The sequence below is a fragment of the Rhea americana genome, unplaced genomic scaffold, assembly GCF_003343005.1.
Source record: "Rhea americana isolate MKP2758 unplaced genomic scaffold, rheAme1 scaffold_186, whole genome shotgun sequence".
Lineage (NCBI taxonomy): Eukaryota > Metazoa > Chordata > Aves > Rheiformes > Rheidae > Rhea > Rhea americana.
In genome coordinates, this window is record NW_028185994.1 from 1,639,160 (window position 1) to 1,661,669 (window position 22,510).

Sequence of the window (22,510 nt, forward strand, 5' to 3'; positions counted from 1 at the left end):
GTTGTCAGTAAAAATCTTCCCAAACTTGACAAGGTGTTCAGAGTTCTATGCAGAACTCTACTAGAATATTAAATATWATGGGGCTTTTTGATGTCAAACAGAAAACATTACATAAGGCTTGACTGAATACAAAATAAAATAGAACTCTTCGAGAGTTCTCAAGCCTCATGGATGAGCATAGATGTTTGTGAAGAGTCATTTAAATTTTAAGCAGAGATCTTTCAAATAGGAGAGAAACTTTTTAAAACACCTATTTTAGAAAATATTTACCCATTTGAATGTATCTATTAGGGAAGCTAGTGAAAGTTTCACTCAACTCCAGTAAGAAAAWTTTTTTTCCAGGACAGAGGTGGGTAACTCCAGTCAATCATGAAGATCCAATCCATCTTTTAGCAACTAATCCTTTGCAAATGGGCATTCAAATCTCATTTTTTAAATTCTTCTCTACCTTCCCAATGTCTCCTTCCTTTATTTTATTATTTTCTTTTTCTCTACCCATCAACCGATTCTCAAAAGATTTGCAGGGTCTTATTTGCATGAGAGACCACCATAGCTTTGTGAAATTTGGATTAACTGGACAACAGACTTGCTTTTTGAAGAAAGTTGTCAACAGATTATGATTAAAATCTGCTTATTTTGCTTCCTTGATGTTATTTCCATCTAATACTCCAGAATATCTGTCCATCACTTGCCTTTTCCATACTTTTCCATACACAGCTGAAGGACATTACATATTTAAAGAAATGATGGCCTCTAATTGCTGCACACAAGCTAATCCCATCAACTCCAACAGAAACTTTGAGTAGCTCTGAAGATCAGTCTAGAAAAACTCACAGCTTGTAGGCCTTTGTCTAAAYGCAGCAATTATGAAAATGAATTATTAATTGCTTTGGAAAACATAAATTTATATTTTGAAGAGAAAAATAGTAGTTTTTTCTGTGATGCCTCCAAGCTCAACTGATCCTAAAGGGGTAGCACTGCTTTTCATCTGATGGAGTTATTCAGTTTTCATATCCCCAACGGACATGTTTTCACCTATGAAGAACTGAGGCTGGAACACAAAGAGATGCTTTAAAGAACAACTGGTGCCAACGCACTTGCTGAATTCACTCCAGACCTGGGCTCCACCCTCCACGTCAGCCAGGAAACTTCTCCCTCTAAGTACTGCACATTGTCAGTGCCATGTTAAACAACCTGTTTCTGTATATACTGTCCTGTGGTTTCCTAGGAAAGAAAAGTTTGTGTGTTTMGCTGCTGATTAGTCAGTCTTCCTCCAAGCCATTATATTGTCCAGCTTCAGCTACACTTCACAAGGCTGCACTGGTCCACAGTCAAGTTCTATGAAAATTGCTAGGGAGTTGTTAGGAAGAAAAAAGAATCAAAGTAGTGCTGCCATCGCAGGAAGAGCAAAGAAAATCCAGCTCATTGAGTAGAGGCGAGCACTGCGATCAGCACCCACTGGCTAATCTGCAACCAAGGATTTGTAAGTTCTACTGCTTGTACACCTCTGCAACTGGGTTGAACASAGGTGCTAGGAACAAAAACAGATAACCAAGCATAATTACCTTCACAGTAGTGCTCGTCTCAAACCTGAAAGCCTTCGTCTGACCGTTTTCCAAGTACACCTTGAGAACATTCGGCATACAAAGAAGAGAATTCCCCTGTGCAACAAAAGCAATAGCCCTAATTAATCCCCAAACTTCTGGGAACCAAACTGCTCCACTTGACACAGCACATCCTGAAATATTTCTCTGCTGTTATAAACCTCATTTAGGGCACCTATCTTTATTCCCTGATTATGCTCCTGGTATGGAACAAGGCAAACAGACTGTAAAAATTTCCTTTCCAATAAAACACTACAATAGGTGTATGTGGCCCACTGTCCAATTCCCACATGGCATGATACCAAAAGCTGACAACCATGATCCCTGCTCACTGCCAGAAAACCAGCGAGGGCTGCCAGAAAAAGACATTTTCCCATTGTTGGGCACCAGAAAATACTAACCTGCACACAGACACTTACCAAGTAGCAGCAGCTGTGCCTTCACTCAAGAGATATGCAAGCTCTCTATGCTACCATGAATACACCTTGCACACCAGGGAAAGGTATAGATCTAGTTGAGTATGAAGTGGTACTTTTCTTGAGCATCCTCTTAAGATTTGTGACTCTTGTGAATAACAGATGGTGTCACCATAGTTTCCTGAGATATGTCACAAAAGTATTAGGCAAGACAAYAACCATCATAGTGAAAGCCCCTTCCATTGGTGCCCTCAGGAGGATCTGGAACCTGTCCTCTGTCCTTCTGCAGATGCCTAGAACTACACCCTTCAGCTCACCATCTTCTTCCTTCAGTAAAGATTGTTTCTGCCTTCCCTCTAGTTTTCAACCTTGTTCTTATGCTGCTCAATGCTGAGATGCTGTTTATTCCTTCTCCACCCTGAAACTTATTATTCATGTCTCCCTCTACTGTTCTTGAACCAGTACATTATTTTTTCTACTTTCAAGACAGTCTCAAGGCTGAGAATGGCATTTCCAAGATGATTTCATATTTCATCTATGTTTCATCTGCTGTGAAACACCTTATAAATCTCACAAGCTTGGTCTCTATTGAYGGAGACTCTACATGCCCTGGAAGTACTACAAAAGAGAACATAAAACACTCATRTGTTGTGCTTTTCCCCACCTTTTTCTCCCYTCCTTCTCTCACYGAGAGAAATTAACAGTTGTCATCACTGYTTCTGAGCCAAAGCTCTACTTCCTTCAGGTTAAGTAGGCAGAACAGATCATGCCTTTGACARTCTTTGGGTTCTCCATCAGTTACAGAGAAATGATGCTGTTTACACTTACTTCATATCTCCTTTGGTATCTCCAGAAGGCTATTATATGTACATGGCCTTGCTATTTTGTTCCRTCAGCACACAGTAGAACTTGAAATATATAGAGGAATGTTCAAACTACAAAACAAAATTAAGTATCACAATTTTCCTGATCAGATCCTGTTGACAGCCTGGTTTATCCAGATGAGATTTCTGTTATTTGCTGAAGGCTCCGATAGATTATTATGAATTAATTCTGAAAGATGTTTCTTAAGCATCTATACCCCTCCAGTTTTGTCTGATGCAAGTCTGATTCATCCCAGGTTAGAGCCAGCTCCACAGCTTCTGTTGATACTGATCTGATGATCCTGAGGGATGYGTCTCCTACATATCATTCAGCTATTTGGAAATAAATGAAGTTCACACCAGAAAACAGAGGCTTGATAGCATTTGGGCTCATCAACAATTTATACTCCCAAACTGGAGTTTCAGATTTCATCTGTAGAAGGCAGCTTCTTGGCTCCTTCCAAAGGTCACAGAGCTCATTTAGCAATGCTCCATTAAGATGACAAGAGTTGTACATTTTCTGAAACAGGAGACTCTGCAGTGTTCAGTGGCGTAATATCCACTCTCTCTCCCTTAATGCATCTATCTTCTCCGTGTCTGAAGGGAGGAGAACATGCTTCAGCAGCAGAGTAGTTGCTGTCTGTGGTGAATATTGTTTTTCCAGAAAGAATAAATAAATACAAAACAAACATACTTACTCTTCTTTTTGCGCTAATATCTTACTGTACAAATCAGTGGCTGTATCCAGCTATGGATACATCCCACCTATGRAGGAATCCACCTCACTGGATTTCTTTTACCTCTGTGCTCTCACTATGTAAACATGAAACTATGTTGATCATGCTCCTYATCCGCACTTGCAAGGATAATGACAACTTGGCTCAATGGAGTATTGATAGAGGCTCAGTAAGGAAGTGCAGAGTACAACTGTCCCTTCTTAGTGATCCAGCTGCTGGAGTTGTTGAGATTTACTCTGTACCCAGTCGAATGGCACAAATTTGAGACCTCCATGCACTAGCAGAGTTTTCCCCTTCACACCTTCCTTGCAACGATAGTGCCCAACCTATGGCTGAAAGAGTTCCACAGGAACTCTTTCAGAGACCATYGGGAAACCCCAAGCACAAGAAGAATCAGAAACTTCTGGCATTTCAGGTCTCCAGATCTGGCTGTATCCCAAGACCAGGCTTGCCCAAGGCTTCTCACAGTCATCCCAGCCTGTGAACCACTTCCAGGGCTCCCTTTTCTTCCGTCTTCCTTGTCTGTATGAGATGCGTGGCCTATGTCTCATGTCTTTCAACTATATGAAGAGTCCAGCACGCACCTTCTATGCAAAAAGGTGGTATAGCTACAGTAGTGCTTAGCAAGGATTTCAGACAGACCTTGCATCAAGATTAGTGGGATCTGAACACAGGCCAGAGTGGAGCAAAGCCTTGCAGCAGCCCTAACACATCTGGCACCAGCTGGCAGAGAAGAAGGGATCAAAATGTCTAGAGAGCTTAATGACAGCTGTGTCAGAAGCAACACCTAATCCTCTCCTGCTCTTGAGAGAGGGTCAGAAAAGGAGGAGGGATCCTGAAACGCCTAAAGTCAGGTACAGATGTCAAAGCATTTGCACTGTGCCTGTCTAACAAGCTGGAGACACATAGGGCATCTCCAGCTGCACCTCTGCTTTGGTGCAGGGTGAGAAGAGGAGGGCAATCAGTGGCATCCCATGGTGGAATGCATTGCCTGAGCTGGGTCAGGAAAGCTCAGTACAGCCAGAGATGGGAGAGGAGAGACAGCCTAGACGAGAAGAATGAAAAGGCCTAGTGACTGGCTCATCACATTGTTAAATGCAAAGAAGCAGAATTTGGCTAGATCACAAAAAACTACTGAACAACACTCATAAGCAGGGATGAGATAGGAGAAAGACACTGGACATGGAACTTCTTTATTCAGAAGAGGAAAAGGGAAAACTAGTTGAAGACTCCCAGCCCATGCCAATTCATTCCAGCCATTTGAACTTCTTAGAGTTACATAAATAGAAAATGTTTAAGAACTTCTTCCATTTAAGAACAAGTGTCCCCAGTGCTTGTCCCTTTCTGCCACATGACAGACCCACATATACTCAGATCATTTGTTTTCTGTACTGGAAACCCTGCATTAAACTTGCAGTGAACCATGCTCTTGTTGTTTCACATTAGTTCAGGCTACTCAGGCTACAGATGGTCTATCACGGAGGCAGCTGTGAATGCGCTGCACAGTCCTCTGCAAGGATAGGAAACACAATGAGGTGGCAAGTCATCCTATCATCTGGAAAACATCTTGTGTCAGATTTAACAGCAAAGCAACCTGACCAGTACCAAAACTACCTGAACAAAGTGTTGCCCAAGGCCAGGAAGAGATGCCTCAGCTACTCTGGCAGTGAAAAAAACTGTCATGGTCAGCAGGATTCCCCTCTTTTATCTTTAGCTTTAGGTCTGTTGTGCACAAACTTCAGTCTAGGCTTTCTATGACAAGATTAGCACCTCATGAGGTGACTCTTCTGTCCCACAACAGCAGTAGCACAGGTATGTAATGCTAGCGTAACRTTTATATGATGGCAAAAGGACATAAACAGTACCTGGAGGCATTTTTCATTAGTTTAAGGAAATAAATCAAACTCTCAGGGTAAGGAATAATACTGCTGGAGATGACAATGCTTCTCAAATAATCACAAAGGAAACCTAGGGAACAGGTCAGGACAAGAAGAGCAGATACATATCCTGGATACACTAATACAGTGACGGTGTTACTATTCTGTAGGTCCCAGCCAATGCTAATCCAGCCTGGCATCTGTCCTAAGGTGTGATCTATTTCTCCCAGAGATGTGGTCCCCAAAGTTCCCAGCAGCAAACGTGCCTCACTGACCTGTGAGTGTCCATTCACCAGCACCTCCTCTGCRAACCGAACTTTCACAGGGTTTGTTTTTAGCCTTGCCCTCTTCTCTGCAGTGAGAAACGATGACTTAGGCCCACCCTGAAAAATAACAGCATGGTGTTGGCAGCTCAGTCTGCTGCAGCTATGTGTGAAGCAAAGGCCCATGATATAGGCAGAATGTGATCACAGCCCATGCCAAAGCTGGTCATGCTTACAGAAACAGGTGATGCTAGAGTCTCTTATTTCCCTGGGAAATCCAGGTCTGCTACAGGTTCTTTGACCTTTCTGTTAACAGTTGCTGTTTTCTGAACCCAAACCCAGGTATCCAATAAATGGGCACAGTTATAATACACGTTTTGCACATTCCTCGTTTCACTACAAAGTAACTAGCTGCTGTGTCTGSGCATCTTCCCAGATCCGGCAATGAAACCAGGATCCTGCAGAAAGACTTACCGTTAAACTGCCAATTTCTCGTAGAGGGACTAAACACCAGAAACAAATCATGCATGCAGACTGCCTGGAAGCCATGGATCAGAAAAACTTCATCCAATGAAACCATTTGAACATAGCAGTGTCTGCAACCTTTTGCAGCCTAGTAGGTGTTTCTAGAACATACTCTCACCTTACAAATATTTAAGAAAGTATTTGGAGGGCAAAAATGCCAGCTTGACCTTGCAGTACTGTTGTTCCATAGCCATACCTTTGCCATTATGGGAGACTCTCAAGCTCACAGAGCACCACATGAGCCTAGAAACCATTGAGTTCTTGTGCCAAAACGTCTTTTTGTAAAGCATGATATTCCCTAAGGAGAAGCCACTAGGGAAACAGAGATCTGTCAGTATCTCTGAAAAGATTTTCTGGTAAAGTAATTCCTATACTCTTCCAGAGGCTCAGATGCCCCTCAACCTGTCACAGAATTATCTTGCTCCAAAGCTATTTGGAAAGCATGGGAGAAGAGAGACAGGCACAGGTTACCATCCAGGAAGCCATTCTGGAGTCTGCTGGGTTGTACAGATCACTATATCCCTATGACTGTCCACAAGGAGGGCCAAAGCCTGGGACAACCTCTCTAGAGTGGTCAGAGCAGTCCTGGCAGAAGGTTTGATATCCATCAACGGGAGGCGTTACCTCTCAGCTCTAAGCACTCCTGCCTTCAGAATGGGGCAAGAGCCAACCCCAAGCTCAAGATCAGCCTTGACTGTATTTGGAGGTGTCCTTAAAGTGACCTGCAAAGGAAAAAACAAAAATGGGTTTGTGCTCCATTTGCCCCTCAAAAATGTATGACGGCCTGTGAAGGGTTTTCCAAATCCCTTTCTCTCTGACAACCTGTTGCATTTTTCACCATTTGACTGGCATTCAGGTCTTATCTACTTCATTTTTTCCTTGATGTCCTGAGCCAGACCAAGCACTGGCAAGGCTGACATTGAATATACTACACCACAGATGTCAGATTAACAGAGAAGGGAAGCCTCTGTTCCCTGGGTTTACTTAAAGCTTAAAGCACCTGGTTACTTTGGCTTTGTGCACATCTATTGAATGACAACACCTGAGAAACTCTGGGCAGAAAAAGACATTTTAAAGAGGTTTTTTTTCCTTAATGCGTCTTCAATGAATGACCAAGAAACTTCACGACATTATGACCGGGCTTCATCAATTCTTCTGAAGGAGAACCACCATTCTGTATGTTTCTAGGAATAAATCAAAATGAAAAAAATTTCCAAACAATCAAACAAGACACAGTCTCAGAATGCCTTCCTAGGAAAAAAAAAATCCCCCTCAGGCCATCTTTATACATTGTAAGAAGCCAAAAAGGATGCAAACCCAATTTTGCCCTTGCTTTGCAGCTCAACTTTAATACACACTGAAATCCATACGGATAAACACATTATGTTGGCAGTATATTCCTTCTAAGGATTCTTGTGCTACAGAGACGGCCAATCAGTTCTGAAGTTTCATACTAAAACTTTGATTCTTTTCCCAAAGTAAAGTCCATGCACAAGTCCCAGCCCTTAATGGAGGTGCAGGAAGAAAAACACAGCCCTCACAAGCAGCTGATTCAGGAGAGAGGTAGGAGAGCAAAGAGTACATGGAGGAAGTATTTATAAACCATCCCTCACACATGGGCAATGAGGTAGGGAGTTAGCAGCCTAGCACAGCTATTCATTGAATAAAAAAGGTGGAAATTCAAGAAGTCAGACTTCAGTAACGAATGCCTCCTCCTCAAGCTGTAGTGAGCTATCAGATGGAGCCCTAAGAAAACGATATAAACATTTTCTAGTGCTTCCAAAGGGAAAAGAGGTAGAAAACCTCAAAAGCTTTCAAGCAGCCCCCTAGAGAGAGTGCTGCGCCAGCACAGTAGGCATTTGCCTTAGTCATCCTCAGGGTGTGCTGGCCTTCCTCAAGGGATCCCAGTAGACCTAGACAGCACTACAGCACATGGAAACACACTCAGATCTCCTGTCAGAAAACCCATTTCTCCAATGACGTACAAATTCTCAAGACAGCTTGTTCTTGAGAGCTAGCCACCATCAAYGCAGACTTGAACTTCCTCATTCCCGAGGAGCATCTCTCCCTTAACACACCCCGTCAGGGCCACAAAGCTCCCTACCTCCGAATGGAGAGATGTGGAAACACAGCTCAGACATGTACCAGCTACCTTTTCCAGGGCTGCGGAAGCACCGTCAAGCTGACAGCTACAATTCACTGGCTGTAATTTGCTGGCTAAGTCAATTTACCAGAGGCAATATCAACTACAAGTCACGTCTTTGCAGGGAGCTCTGGCCCTGGTGTTCAGAAGGGCTGTGAGGAACAGCCAGTGCAGTAACTCTCTCCCAAGGCTCCTCAAAAGGTAAACATGCGCGCAAAGGCATAGGGCCCCTTGCAGCTACTGGAGAGTTCTTTGATGGCCTTGGTTGGCCCCCTTGTGTCTTTTACTCAGATCTTGCCCCTCCATCTTCCCCACCTCGAATTGGTGGGCATTGCTCTGTTAACTATAGCCAGATCAAGACTACAGCGCAGCAAGCAGTGCTACCAATAATGCTGAAGAAAATCAATTTACCGACGTGCAGCGCAGAACAGTTAGGAGGAGCTCATCTCCGGCCTCCCTGTAACAGAGACAGATGCAGTCAGCCAAGTTTAGCAGCCACCCAAACCTYCTTTTCCAGTTTTGCTGACAGATGACATTAACAAGGCCTCAAGCAGATCAGCTTTCACTGTGAGGGAAGCAGCATAGCTGGGCAGGATGCAATCCACAGTCTCCAGTCTGGAAAGCATCATCTTGGCAGAGAATGCTTTGCCTTTAGGAAGCAGCATGGACCCATGGGTCCTGCTGTGAGAGCTCTGTGGTCTACAACCTACCAAGTGTGCCTTTTGTACTACACAGTGAACTTGTATCTGTGGGACTTGTTTAAAAGGACATTCAACTACCTAAGCCTAGCCTGCAAGGCTGAGCTTAGGTAGGATCCCAAGGAATGCCACATCATTCGAGAGGGAGAGACATTCCTTCATGATAATGATTTTCTTCACATAACCATATTTAGACTGCACTCWGTCAAATACTTTCATAATCATTGGTGGAACTTGGCTCCTGTATCTTTTCTCTCACTCCTTTCACTACCTCATCCCTGTGACAGCCCTCTGGTTTCTTGAAGGACCATACCTGATGATATCAGCTGCACATTCAATAGAAATATCTTCCACAGCTGCATTATTTATCAGAAGGATCTGATCACCTGGCAGCAACTTTCCATCAGCTGTGCTCCCTGTTGGAGATCAGCATATTGTTAGTCATGACAGCCATACTGCAAACAGAACTCTTGCTATTTGAGATGGCTAACGGCTCTACGACCTGAAAGGATCCCRTTCTCACATGGCTTGTGTTTGCCTAAGCAAATTCCTCAAGATGGTGGAGTAGGGCTTTTGGGTCCTGGAACTGGCTAGTACACTTTGGTTGTGTCCATGTGGCTCTCCTCTGGCCTCATATGGTGCTTCTGTACCCCAGGAAATTATTTTTTATGTATTATTTTTCCCTAGTTGTAGTCCATCAGCACACTACTGTCATAGTCTGAAGCCAATGACACACACTGGGATGCCTTGGGATGCAGCAGGAAAGCTCAGGCTGTTGGAGCAATGTAGAAGGCCTTGGAGGTGGAGGGAACCAGCTGCTTGTTAGGACAGACCCTGGCCCATGATGCCCCCAGGCCTAGATAGTACTTAGGAGACAGACGTTCTAATGGGTCAAAACTGTACTTGGGCAAGAATTAAGCAGAATGGATTAAGCAGAACAAGAATTAAGCAGAATGGATGACTCAAATGCTTAAAGCGTGTACTCGGTCCCTGGCTCTGCTAGCAACACAGATGAATCCATGGATGAGCTGGCTCAACTTCCCCTATCTTCCCTGTGCACACACTCAGAATGGGCTTGGGGAAGACACAGGAAGATTGCCCCCACCAAAGCTGCAACTTTGCTTGAGTTCACAGTGACCACAGCTGTTCTTCAGATTCTGAAAACCCAAAGTCTCACAAAGATAGCCAGACCATGCCTCTACAATGAGGAAATAGTAACATAGGATCAACACAGATTTTGCATTTTCCATACTGTCTGTCTTTGCGGATTCCTTATCTTTCAGAGCCAAGGTCTAAATATTCAGAGCTGACTGCAAATCCTTGGCCCAAGAAGGCCCCTGAGCTCCTGGACAGTTGTCACAACATGGCACTCAATCTTTGCAAGCTCTGCACCATGAAAGATATCCCAGAGTTTCATCATACTATGCAATGTTAGCTACAAAGGCAAGTGCATGATGCYACCAGCAAGTGCTAAGGTTTTAGATCAAGGTGCTACACTAGACYTTAGGATATGTAGGTTGGATTCCTAGTGCAGTAACTTCTCTTTTGTGASTCAGATTATTCCTGCAATCTGGAAAGAAGGGAGAATGTTTCCTTAAACACATGCACTGCTGGGAGAATGCACAACTAGTGAGAAAGAAGGTTTCGTAGCTTTGCTACCTGGAAGAGCAGCAGCCACAAAATGTATGGGGCTAAGGAGTAGGTGATCCTCTAGTCTGAGAAATAGGTTTCTGTGAATGTGAACCCCAGATCTGTCACTGACCACCTGGTGGGTAAAGCAGAACATTTAATCTCTCTGACAGACAGGTTTGCTCGTGTATCAAACTAGCATCTGTTCCTCAGGGAAACCATAGCATTAGGTAACATATGTGAAATGCAGAAYAGAGAGAAAATTGTCTGGAACTGAACACAAGGCTTTTAACCTTTAGCTCCCACAGTAAAAATGTAAGACTTAAAAGGAAGAGTTTCACTGCACTTCTGTTTTATTAAAATGTCCAAATTTTCTGATTAAGAAAAAAGGTATAACAGAAAACCACCCTCCCCACTATTATCAGACCCCAAATTTCTATGCTAATTTAGCAACATATTTCTCATGCGATGAATGGAAAAAAAGAAGGTAAAATTTCACTATAAAGCACTGTGAAAGGAGAGAGACCATGCTGCAGCAGCTTTGCTAAACATGCAATAAATTAGCACACCTGGACARGCCACTGCCTCATTCAGATGGGGAAACCGAAACACAGGGCTGCTGAATGACACAGCCCACATGGCCTGGGAGAGCCATAAATGCATAAGTGAAGTCCATCACAAGTGCCATCTGGAACACTTCAGGCCTTCCACATTTACTGTTGTAGGGAGAGAGAAAAGATGCCTACCTGCGGTGACAGATGCAATTTTAAGAGGACGGTTTGGACAAATCTCAAAGCCATAGTGATGGTGGACCAAATCCTTATATATTGTAACTGTGAGTTTGACACGGCTAGCAGGTTGGCCACTGCCATCACTAGAGATATCCGTCACAGATGCTCTTCCCCTGTGAGACAAGAAGCTGGTTATTAATTAAGACACAGGCAGAAAATACGTCTTCAAAGAGGCTACACTCCCCTTTCAACTGGCTGTACCAATACAAGGATAGATCAGGTTTTCATGGTGTGCCAGCATGCAGATCCACATTTAAGAGGCCTGCAGTGCTCCCCAGTGAAAGCCCGGGAGGTCGAGGTAATCGTACCAACRAGTTCCAAGGCGAGCTGGAGCTACAGTTCTTTTAGTCACCTCAGTCCGGTGGTCACATGAAGGGAGAACTCCAGGCCCCCTCAGTAGCAAACYCTGACATGTAAGGATCACAGCAACRCTTTTACCCCACAAGGCAGCAAGAGAACTTGCAGCTCGTGGCTCCTCAYGGAATCCAGTCCAAGGATGAGTGGACTTCCCATCTCTGGGAATCGCTTTTCATCTTTTGTAGACTCTCCACTAMTGTCATCTGTGTCCTGAGCATGGTTTAGTTTCAGAAAGGCTGGAGGACAATGCCTTATTGACAGTAACATAAGTATCAAATACTTCAGATGAGTTAAGCATAGACAAGCCTTTATCCAAATTCCATCAAAGCCAAGAACAAAAGGAGAGAAATTTGGAGAATTCTCCAAAGCTCATCCTGAGCTTTACATGTGGTGCTCTGTCACTGCCTTCTCCCACAGGAGCCTTCCAGGTGAAGACTGATGGCCACTACTCTCCACCAGCCTAAGCAATGCCCTTGGTCCCTTCAGTCCCAACTCTGCATGGGRGAGGAGTTAGATGACTCAAGCTGGAGTTCCATAAGAGAGTCAGTTCAGAGCTGGACCATAGCTCTCAAGACAATGTCCCTGAGAAGAAAGATGCATAGGTAAAGAATACAGGAACACTTAGATGTGTTCCTATCAAAGCTCATTTCCTGCCTCACTAAAGTGCTTCCATCTTGCCTTTAACTCCTGCATTGGGACACACCGGGGAAAGCTCAATCCTATGCTGCTCTTCCATCCATGACTTGAGATGTAGGGAATGCTGAGATGTCAGATAAAGGGACATCTGTCAATTTCAATGGGGATTCAGACAACAAATTAAGAGCTAAACACATGGGTGCCTTTGTAGATTGCCTGTAAAATTTCTACTATATTTTCTCTGATTTAACACTGTACTGCTTCAGTCTGATGGAAATTTTAAAATAAAATTGTCTATCCTATGGATCAGCAAATTTAACATTTGACAAATCAAAGAACTAGAGAAATAAAACCAAAGGAAAAGCAATTGCAATGTGAAGCAAAGGATGGTATGAAAAAACTTCTGTGATAAAATTTAAATAGTGATTCTGGCACAAAATAACCAACACAAGATTCAGGATGTAGATCATGTTCCAAGTTCTTCACACAGTGTGGGATTTCTTAACCTGATAATTCAGGTTAAACTGCTCTGCTTAACCTGATAATTCAGCCTCTTCAGGCTGCTTATGCCAGTCAGTGTTTGAAGGAGCTCAAACTCTTTGCCATTCATAAGAACAGGCAACAGATATCCCACACAGCATGGAAATACCCTATGTTTTAGATGAAATATGTGTTATTAACACAGGTTTTGATTCATGGACTTTAGGAAAGGAAGCAGTCATGGGCCAGGATATTGAGCAYGCTGTTACCCCTTTTAAGTGCAACACAGTTTAACCCTAGAAACGCTGACCAATGGCAAGCCACAGAGAGAAATAAAACCCCATCTGCAAGAAAAGCATATTTCACATTGAACAGTAATACTGTTTTTGTGGATGTGGCTTCTGAAATCAGCACTGAGGAAAGCAGGAACATTTGGCCCAGTGCAAACTGCAGTGGATTGCTTAAAAACCTTGAATTTCCTACGGAATGCATCAACGCGACAAGCATATTTCTTAAGAATGACTCAGCACTGCCACTGTAGTTGCTTCTGTTCACCAGAAGCAAGCTTGTGCTGTCTCTGATCAAAGCTCTGATCAATAGGTGTTTCACTCACAAAAAATATTTACCTGGATGCACTACTACGAGATCGATGGAGCCATTTTGCTACCATTTGTTCTATGCCACTTGCTTTGCGTGTTTGGACTAAGTTAGTCTCCAAATCTTCCATTTACCTGAAAGTGACAGAAATCACAGGAGAACAGAAAGACAGAAGATTTATAGAACTTTCAGACACTGATCATGGTTCCTAAGATCAATTCAAAATTCTTGTTAAAAGTATTAACAACAACAACAAAGGCACCATGGGAAAAATATCTATTTTAACACCCTAGCTGGTATTTTTGCTCTGTCCAGTTACTGGTTGCTAGGCTGAATTAGCATAACAAAGAAGACTTGGAGGTAACCTCTGTAGTCTTTTTTCATGCTATCTCAGCAAAAGAAAACTGCTTTCCCTAGTTATAGGAAAGTCCCTCTCCATTTTGGTCCACAATCTCTCAATGATAAGTTTGGAAATACCTACCAAGTACATTGATTCAAATTGGACACACATCTTCCAYTGACCATCAATTAGTTAGTCTGTTATTTAGTAAACAGAATCACAGAATCACARAATGGTGAAGTTTTATTTCCACGTGTATACTACCTCAACAGTCCATAATAGCAGTAATGGGTAACTAAGCAGCTGCCTTATCAACTACATAATTACAGCAAGGGGGTCATACAGCCCAACATTTGCAATTCAGTCAGTAAGCGAAAAATACGTAACAGTGAGGACTGCCTTGAAAAACAGAGACCTTATCACTCTAAATCATCATGGTCCATATAAAAGTACAGAGACATTGCAGCAAAGCAACTCTTACAACCTCACGTTCCATTTACTTTGTACAATGTTCCTAGAAAGCCAACTTCTRTCCATCACATGCATCATTTCATTTCTTCAAGCAGTAGTTCCATAAAATGGTCTTTTAGTCTTTTCAGTTCTTCTTTCTAAATTAAAAGGCTAGTAGCCCACATACTTAAAACACTGTGCTCTGTTTACACTCTTCACATGCTGTGGTTGAACAATGTGGAAATAGTCACTTACCCAACTGGCTCCCAGGACACATACCCACTGCTGTTGATAGGCACTGATACTGTTCAGATTTCTTTTAGTCCTTCAGAACTAAAAGAGCCATGTCACTGGAAGAATTTGTTTCAGACCTGGTTAATTCATCATGGATTTAACCATATCCACAAACTGTATTTCTTAYGAAGATGCAAAAGCTACATCTGCTTCCAGATCCCAAACTGAAGGTGCAAGACTACACTCTATCAAACTAGTTAATTTGTAACTTTAACATTACGCCTTCCAAGATACACAAAGCCCATAGTCACACAGTACTTCTTTAAATACYGGCATAAACTGTCAGCTGCAGATGAACCAAATGCAAAACAGAACAGAAAATATGTTTATATTTACAAAAAGTCATGAAGAATATCAACTCTAAGCTTCCCAAATATTGATAAGGAAACAGAATTATTATAGTCACCTTTCAAGTTGCCTTCTTTTCAGCCTGTACTTCCTGTAAGTCCCCAGCTTTTCTCTCTTGTCTACCTCTCAGACAGTAAATTCTATGTACCAAGGGAATTCTTTCTTACGCTGGAACTATGTGCAGGACAATGGGCTGCTGCAATGGAAATTCTAATAAATGATCATCACTGTTGCTTAAGATATAGAAGAAATGGTAGGAAGTTGCCAGTAAAGAGACATGAAATATTTYGTCTTAACACAAATCTGACCTCTTTCCCTCAGTACCCTCCCAGCTCACCGCACTCATCCTAACTAATCTGCTCTAATAATGTAGAGAGGTCAGGACCAACATTCGTAGGTTGATGTCTTTTTCCATTCCAGCAAGCCCTTCTAGCCAATTTTACTGTCTGCCAGTGTGGCAATAGACAGAAAAGAGGGTCATAAAATTCATCCCTTTAGCAATTCTTTCACTGACTGTGCTTTTGGCTGCTCTTTCTTATGCAAGATAATCCAAACTTGTGCTTTCAGCCACACCGCTGTTGTATACGCAACTGAGCAAAAACTCGGAGCTGTGTGGGGAAAAACGAGCACCCTTGCAATCAAACCGTGTTTCCCAAAGCAAAACAGAACTTGCTGGATGGGAAATCTGCTACTTTTCCAGAAGCACAAGTGGGAAGCAATCACAGCACAGATATAAGCCCAGCTGTTCAGTAGTCAGGAARACATATATACAGCATATGTAAAATCAAGGCCTAAGCGTTTATTGTCAATGCCTTGCTTGTTCCTTTCAGCCYGAGTATTTCATGTTTTTGCCTGACATTTGTCTGGACACTGTGACACACATGCAAYGTTGCAGCTGCAAAGATCTTAACTGACTAAAGAGATTAAGCTGATTAATCTTAATGATTTTAACTGAATCTTTCCTCTCAGCAGCATGAAGTGCTTTTGGCTTTTCAGATCCCCTGAAGTGCTCAGTCATTATGCTCAGTGCCATGATCAACCCTAACTGCAATTGTTTCTTTCCTCCAAGAACCTCTCCCCAACATAGACTCCTAGAAATAGGTCACYTCAGTTGCTGATGCACTGAGACCAATTATTTCAGGTGATCCTCAACCGACATTTCATTAGAATCACAGGTAAGGCTGGAAGGGACCTCTGGAGATCATCTAGTCCAATCCCCTGCTCAAGCAGGGTCATGTAGAGCTTGTTAGACAAGGTTGCAGCAAGAAGGACCCCCCCCCCCCTTGCTGAAGCCCAGGCTTGAACCAGGGACCTTTAGATCTTCAGTCTAACACTCTGTTTGGTAATTTCTAGTTACCTCCACCTGCAGCTCCAGCTTCTATCCCTGCCCCTTGTCTTTTACTTCTTTGCAGAAGTAAAACGTGCTTGTGTGCTCTAGAAAACTGAGCCCTATCAAAATATGAGTACCCCTAGGTGTTGCTGTCTTTACTGTTCAAGTTCTGCACTTGTGTGTTTGAATCTCATCTGGATTATACTGCAGGCTAGAATAAAACTGAAGAGTAAGGTACTTCTGGAGAAGTGGTTAAATGCCTGTCACATTCTGACCAAGGCAGAAAAAGGTTGAATGGCTTTGCTGAACTGGTCACGGATACGCAATCTAGTTTCATAGGGTTTAAGAAAGAAGGGACTGTACAAGTTTCTRTTGACAGCTCCTCTAACCTTTCATGCAACCTCTGATACCTAATGGTTTCTCTAAAGCCCCAGCTTCTTCAGTTCTATGATTGCAGCCAAATCCCAGATTTATCTTCTTTAATAAATAAGTTTCTTAATCTATATGAAGATAAAGGCTCAAAAGCCGTGTGCAATATTAAGAGAATACCCTCTAAGTAAATCAGGATTTTTGAGTCAAATAASATGCTTTTTAGGAGAGGCAGCTTTTGGCAGATACTTTCCTATAATAGTGCAAAAGCAAATGTAGCAGTATCTCTTTCTGGGGGTTTCCTCAGGGTACAAAAGCAACTGCATGTGTGCACCRTGTCGCACAGAATCACCCAGCCTTTTGGCCAGTAACACTATGCCCGTGCAGTCRCCAACTCCTCCTTGCTTGAAAAAGGCCCACAAAAGCTCTGAGCTGAACTCTTCTCCCACCTGCATCTGCCCTTTTGTATCTATTTTTGAGCCAAGCCCTTGAGCACATTACTAAGCAGCTTGACTAGGCTAGGATCCGAATATGCAAAGATACACTCTGTAGAAGAAACTAAGACTACTCGTTCTGGGCATTTGCACAACTAACTGGCCAGTGTAGAGACTCAGAGTGTTAGATATCTCACGGGAAATCTGAGTGATTCTGGGTCTTTAGCAGCAATGCTGACCGAGAGATCAGGGCTCTGGCAGTCCTCAGAGCACACAGCCCCTGGCAGCATGAAGAGGCTGTGAACACACAGAAGCTTTGAGAAGTTAAGTCTGTCTCCTACAGAGAGAAACAAGGGAGGCAGGCAGCCCCGCCACAGTCACAAAACTCTCAGTCTTAACTGCTGGTGCTCTATGCATCTCTGTAACCGGAAAAAGAAAGAATATTGTTTCCTCATTAGCCTCCAAGACACTGATGGGACTCTCTCTTTTCCAAAGATTCCTTTTTGGTTGCTCCCATGGCAAAGGAGGCTTTAAATTTTCTGCTCCTGCTAAAAATAACTGACAAAATACACCTGATTTTTTGCCTTTCCCTCCTATCCACTTCAATGTTGAGCACAAAATCAGTGTAAGCCAGCCCTGTGAGGAGAGAAGCTGTGAGGAAATGCATGCAGACTGTGGAAGAAGGTAGAAGGCCATGAACTGGTTAGTGTTCAGCCAGTTAGTACAGGTAGGACTAGTATGAAAAAAAAATACATGGAAGATGAATACTTCCATTTTTCTTGTCTCATTAAATGGAAGGTATCAATTCATTAAAGAAGTTTTCTAATAGACAAAAGTTCTACCAGTATTTTGGAATTATGTCTTTGTTTTAAATTGCTAACTGCCACCAAAATGTAAGTAGGAATAAGATTTAAATAAATTAATACATAAAACAGAAAACACGGATTTTTTAAAAAACACACATATTTAGAGCATGAAACATTTGCAGATAGAGATTTCCAGTATAGATAGAGAAGAAACTAATTTTTAGAGAAAAATCTGGCAGACAAACATTCCTTTCAGTGTAGCTAACACAGCCCTAAATTCAGAACCAATAGTAAATCWAGCCTCTAATACAAAAGTATTGTTACCTCTAAAACTTTTATTTGAAATAATTCTTAGTTACATAGAGAACATTGAAAGTCAGAAAATTACAGAATAGTTGAGGTTGGAAAGGGCATCTGGAGATCTTTCGGTCTGACCCCTTTGCTCAAAGCAGGGTCAGCTACAGCAGGTTGCTCACAATATTGCCCAGTGGAGTTCTGAGTAACTCCAAGCACAAAGACTCCACAGCCTCTCTGGGAAACCTGCTCCAGTGTTCATCTGCCCTCAAGGGAAAAAGTATTTTCCTATATTCAGGTGGAATTTCTGCTGTTTCAGTTYGGGCCTGTTGCCTTACATCCTGTGTTTGGGCAATACTGAGAAGAGTCTGACCCCTTCCTCTACACACCCTCCCRTCAGATATTTATGATGACTGATAACATCACCCCTGAGCCTTCTTTTCTCCAGGCTGAACAGTCCCAGCTATTTCAGTCTCTCCTCCTATGACAGATGCTCCAGTCCCTTAATCATCTTTGTGGCCCTTCACTGGACTGGCTCCACTAAGACCATGTCCATCTTGTACTGGCAAGCCTAGCCCAACACTCCAGGTGTGGCCGCACCAGGGCTGAATACAAGGGGAAGGATCACCTCCCTTGGCTTGCAGGCGACACTCTGCCTATGCAGACAAGACAGCATTGGCTGCCTTTTGCTCTGAGGGTCCATTGCTGCCTCACATTCAACTAGCTCTGCACCGGGTCCTTTTCTGCCAAGCTGCTTTCCAGCTAGCTGACCTCCAGCCTGTACTGATGCACRGGCTTATGCCTGACTAAGTGCAGGACTTACACTTGCTGAATTCTATTAAGTTTCTCATAGCACACATCTCCAGCCCATTGAGGTACCTCTAAACAGGAGGACAACCAGCTGATTCATCAGCCACATCACCCAGTTCTGTGTCATTAGCAAATCTGCTGACATTTGGTCCCATTATCCAGGTCATTAATGAAGATGCTAAACAGTATTGGCCCCATATCGAACCCTGGGGCACAAGACTGGTGACTGGCCTCTAGCTGATCTTCACGCTACTGATCACAACTCTCTGAGCCCAGCAGTTCAGCCAGTTTTCTGGCTACCTCACTGTCCATTCAATTAGCCTGTACTTTATCAGCTCGCCTATGAGGATGTTATGGGAGACAGTGTCAAAAGCTTTTCTAAAGCCAAGATAAACAACATTTACTGCTTTCCTCCTAATCCCCAAGCCACACTAGGTGGCTATCAGCTGGTCAAACATAATTTCCCTTTCATAATTCCATGCTGACTGTTCCTAATCACTTTCTTGTCCTTAATACGTTTGGATTTTTTTTCCAGGATTATTCATCACCTTCCCAAGAATTGATGTGAGGATGACCAGTCTGTAGTTTCTCAGACCCTCTTTCTTGCCTGTCTTAAAAATAGGAGCAACATGTACTGTCTTCCAGTCCTCATAAGCCTTCCCTATTATGACCTTCAAAACATAATCAAGAATGACCTTGCAAAGCCCACTTCCTCAGCTTTCCTGGGTGCATCCCATCACATCACATGGACTTGTGTATGTCCAGTCCTTTAAAATATCCCCTAATCTAATTCCCCTCCACTGAGTGCTAAGTCTACCTTGCCCTGGATTTTCCACAGGTCTCAGGATCTTGGAACTCCTGAAGGTCAGTCTTACCGGGAAAGACTGAGTCAAAGGAAGCATTCAGTGCTTTGCCCTTCTGCATATTCTTTAYGACTAGGTTCCATTCACACTCAGCAGTAGATCCACATTTTCCACAGTCTTCCTCTTGCTCCTAATGTGATTGTAGAAATCTTTCTTTTTGCTCTTTATTTCCCTTGCCAGATTCAGATTCAGGTGAGCTTTGGCWTTCTTAACCCCATCCCTGCTTCTTTGCAGAGATGATTATCGGTCATCCTCTTCCTCCACTACAGATAGCTCCTAGTTTAAAGCTCTTCTTACTAGGTTGGCCAGGCAGCTGGTAAAGATGCTTTTTCCTCTGCTTAGTTAGATCCCCATCTCTTCCAGGCAATCATCAGTACTCAAGGAGGATCTCATGGTCATAAAAAACAAAACCTTGATGCTGACACCAGCTGCACAAGCAATTGTTGACCCATGGGATCTGCCCACTGTTCTCAAGCCCTTCCGCCTCACTGGAACAATCAAGGAGAAAATGATCTGGGTGCTCACACCCTTAACCATCGCCCCAGAGCCATGTAGTCATGCTTAATAACTTTCCAGTATCAGTGGTAATATCACTGGTGCCCACATGGAAGAGCAGCAGAGGAAATAGTCTGACGGCTGGATCAACCTCTGCAGCCTTTCCACAGCAACCTGAATCTGAGCTCACAGCAAGCAGGAAATCTCCCTAAATGATAGGTCTGGTTGGCAAATAGGGCCCTCTGTTCCCTGCAGCATGGTCATCCACTGCTGCCCCTTGCTAGTAATTCTTGGTGCTCCTGTGAGGCTGAGGTTTAGTGGGCTCAGGTGCTTTGCTGGAGGGAGCTCCCAGTCCCTCATCAGCTATGAGGGCACTGAATCTGTTCTGTAATTGCAAATCTTGAGGTGAAGAATAAGCCTTCCTCCTGGTGCCAAAAGCCAAAAGAAAGGGTAATGCAGGGCTACTGGTATTTTCAACATTACTCTAATCTTCTTTTGCTGTCTGTCTACAAAGAGTAACTATTTTGTATGAGTTGCCTTCAACTTTCCCTAACAAATTTCCAGGATTCTTTCTGTCCCCATGCTGGGCCTCAGGGTGGATATGGCAGAAAAACAGCAATTCTTCCAGAAAGTTTCTGTTTCTTTTTATTCTGTCATCATATCTCTCTTCACAGTTCCAACATCACTGCAGCTAGCCAGCCAATTAACTGGCCACAGCCGCTATCAACACTTAATCCATGCTACACATGATACGTTTTTACTTTTTGTATGACATGATTATGTGCACCTGCAACTAAAGCAAAGCTATGTAGAGACAAGCAGTGAAAATACAGCAATATATTACTGGGGAAATGACACTCCTTTCCACCTCAAAACTCTGTAATCTTCAAGACCACCGCAAGGTCTATTGATCTCCCCATGGAATTATTGCACCTGCACATGAGATAAGGTTCCCTCAGCAAACCACCTAGGCCCTCTGTGCAGAGCTCCCTCTCTGCCCAACAGGAGAACAGCACAAGTAGCAGAACACAGTAAAGGCTGCAAGAAAAAGAATAAGCTGGACCCAGAGGACATATACTAAGGGCAAGAGTGACAGCAAAATCAGTAGATTTCCTCCATTCACTGATGGTAGAGAACTGCATGAACAGCAGTAGTTGCAATAAGCTATTGTAGAACAGCTGTGGACGTGGTCCACTTGTACCTTCATGATCAGGGCTTCTGGAAGGATCGTCTTAAATATCTCTTGTGTGTGATGTTGGTCAGCAGTATGCAATCCTAAGGGAAGGAATAATAAAATCCAAATAATGCATAATGTGTCTTGTCCTCCTTTAATTCCCAGACCACAGTACAAGAATGGGTACTGAGCACAATCTGTAATACCTCAATGCTTCTCTGAGTGAACAGAGACTTACTGCTCTTGATTCATGTGCTCATTGCCTATGCAGCAAGCTTACATAAAACTGTGCACACAACAAGCCCTTCTGTAGTGTTAAAAAGATTTTAATGATTTGTGGGAACATACTCCTTTCTTCACTGCAATTTTACCCCCTTGAAAGATCTGCCATTGCTGATAAAACATCAGAGCAAAACCCCAACGCCCTTAAAATAACCAGAAGAAAGAATGAGGATGACCTAGATGGTCTCCAGGTTTCCCTAGGACATTCAGCACTACGGCTTCTTCTATACAGCTTTTGAACTTTGCCACAACTGTAAGACAGGCCATCTGAGAACTAACAGATCAACAGCACAGAGGGCAGACCACAGAGAAGTAGATGGGAGCAGATTACCAACAGATAAGACTCCAGTTACTCATGCTGAGCTTTGAGAGCAGTCACTCAAAAGAGGCCCCCAGCTGCAAAAATGGCCTACTGTCCCCTTCCAAATGCTCCTTTTCTTGAGATGTTTAGAGTGTTTAAAAACCAGCAAGGCTGCAGGTATAATGGCATTAACACCCTCCACTGCTGTTAATGCAGCCCAACTGTTACATCTCCCTTAAAAAAAAAAAAAAAAAAAAAAAAAAAGCTTTGAAAGACAGCAAGTTCAATACTAAACTCTTGGGTT

At 43.1% G+C, this 22,510-nt stretch overlaps 1 protein-coding gene across 1 annotated transcript in view; it reads right to left on the reverse strand.

Moving 5' to 3' along the window:
• Window positions 1–22,510, reverse strand: part of FRMPD1 (FERM and PDZ domain containing 1) — a 45,526-nt gene that overhangs the window by 15,599 nt on the left and 7,417 nt on the right. The window contains exons 2-7 of the mRNA XM_085302139.1: window positions 13,646–13,750; window positions 11,502–11,659; window positions 9,440–9,542; window positions 8,840–8,885; window positions 5,773–5,880; window positions 1,566–1,661 (exon numbers count right to left, since the gene is read on the reverse strand). Coding sequence (XP_085158265.1) covers window positions 1,566–1,661; window positions 5,773–5,880; window positions 8,840–8,885; window positions 9,440–9,542; window positions 11,502–11,659; window positions 13,646–13,746 — 612 coding nt within the window. The 5' untranslated portion in view covers window positions 13,747–13,750. The remainder of the gene's footprint in view (window positions 1–1,565; window positions 1,662–5,772; window positions 5,881–8,839; window positions 8,886–9,439; window positions 9,543–11,501; window positions 11,660–13,645; window positions 13,751–22,510) is intronic.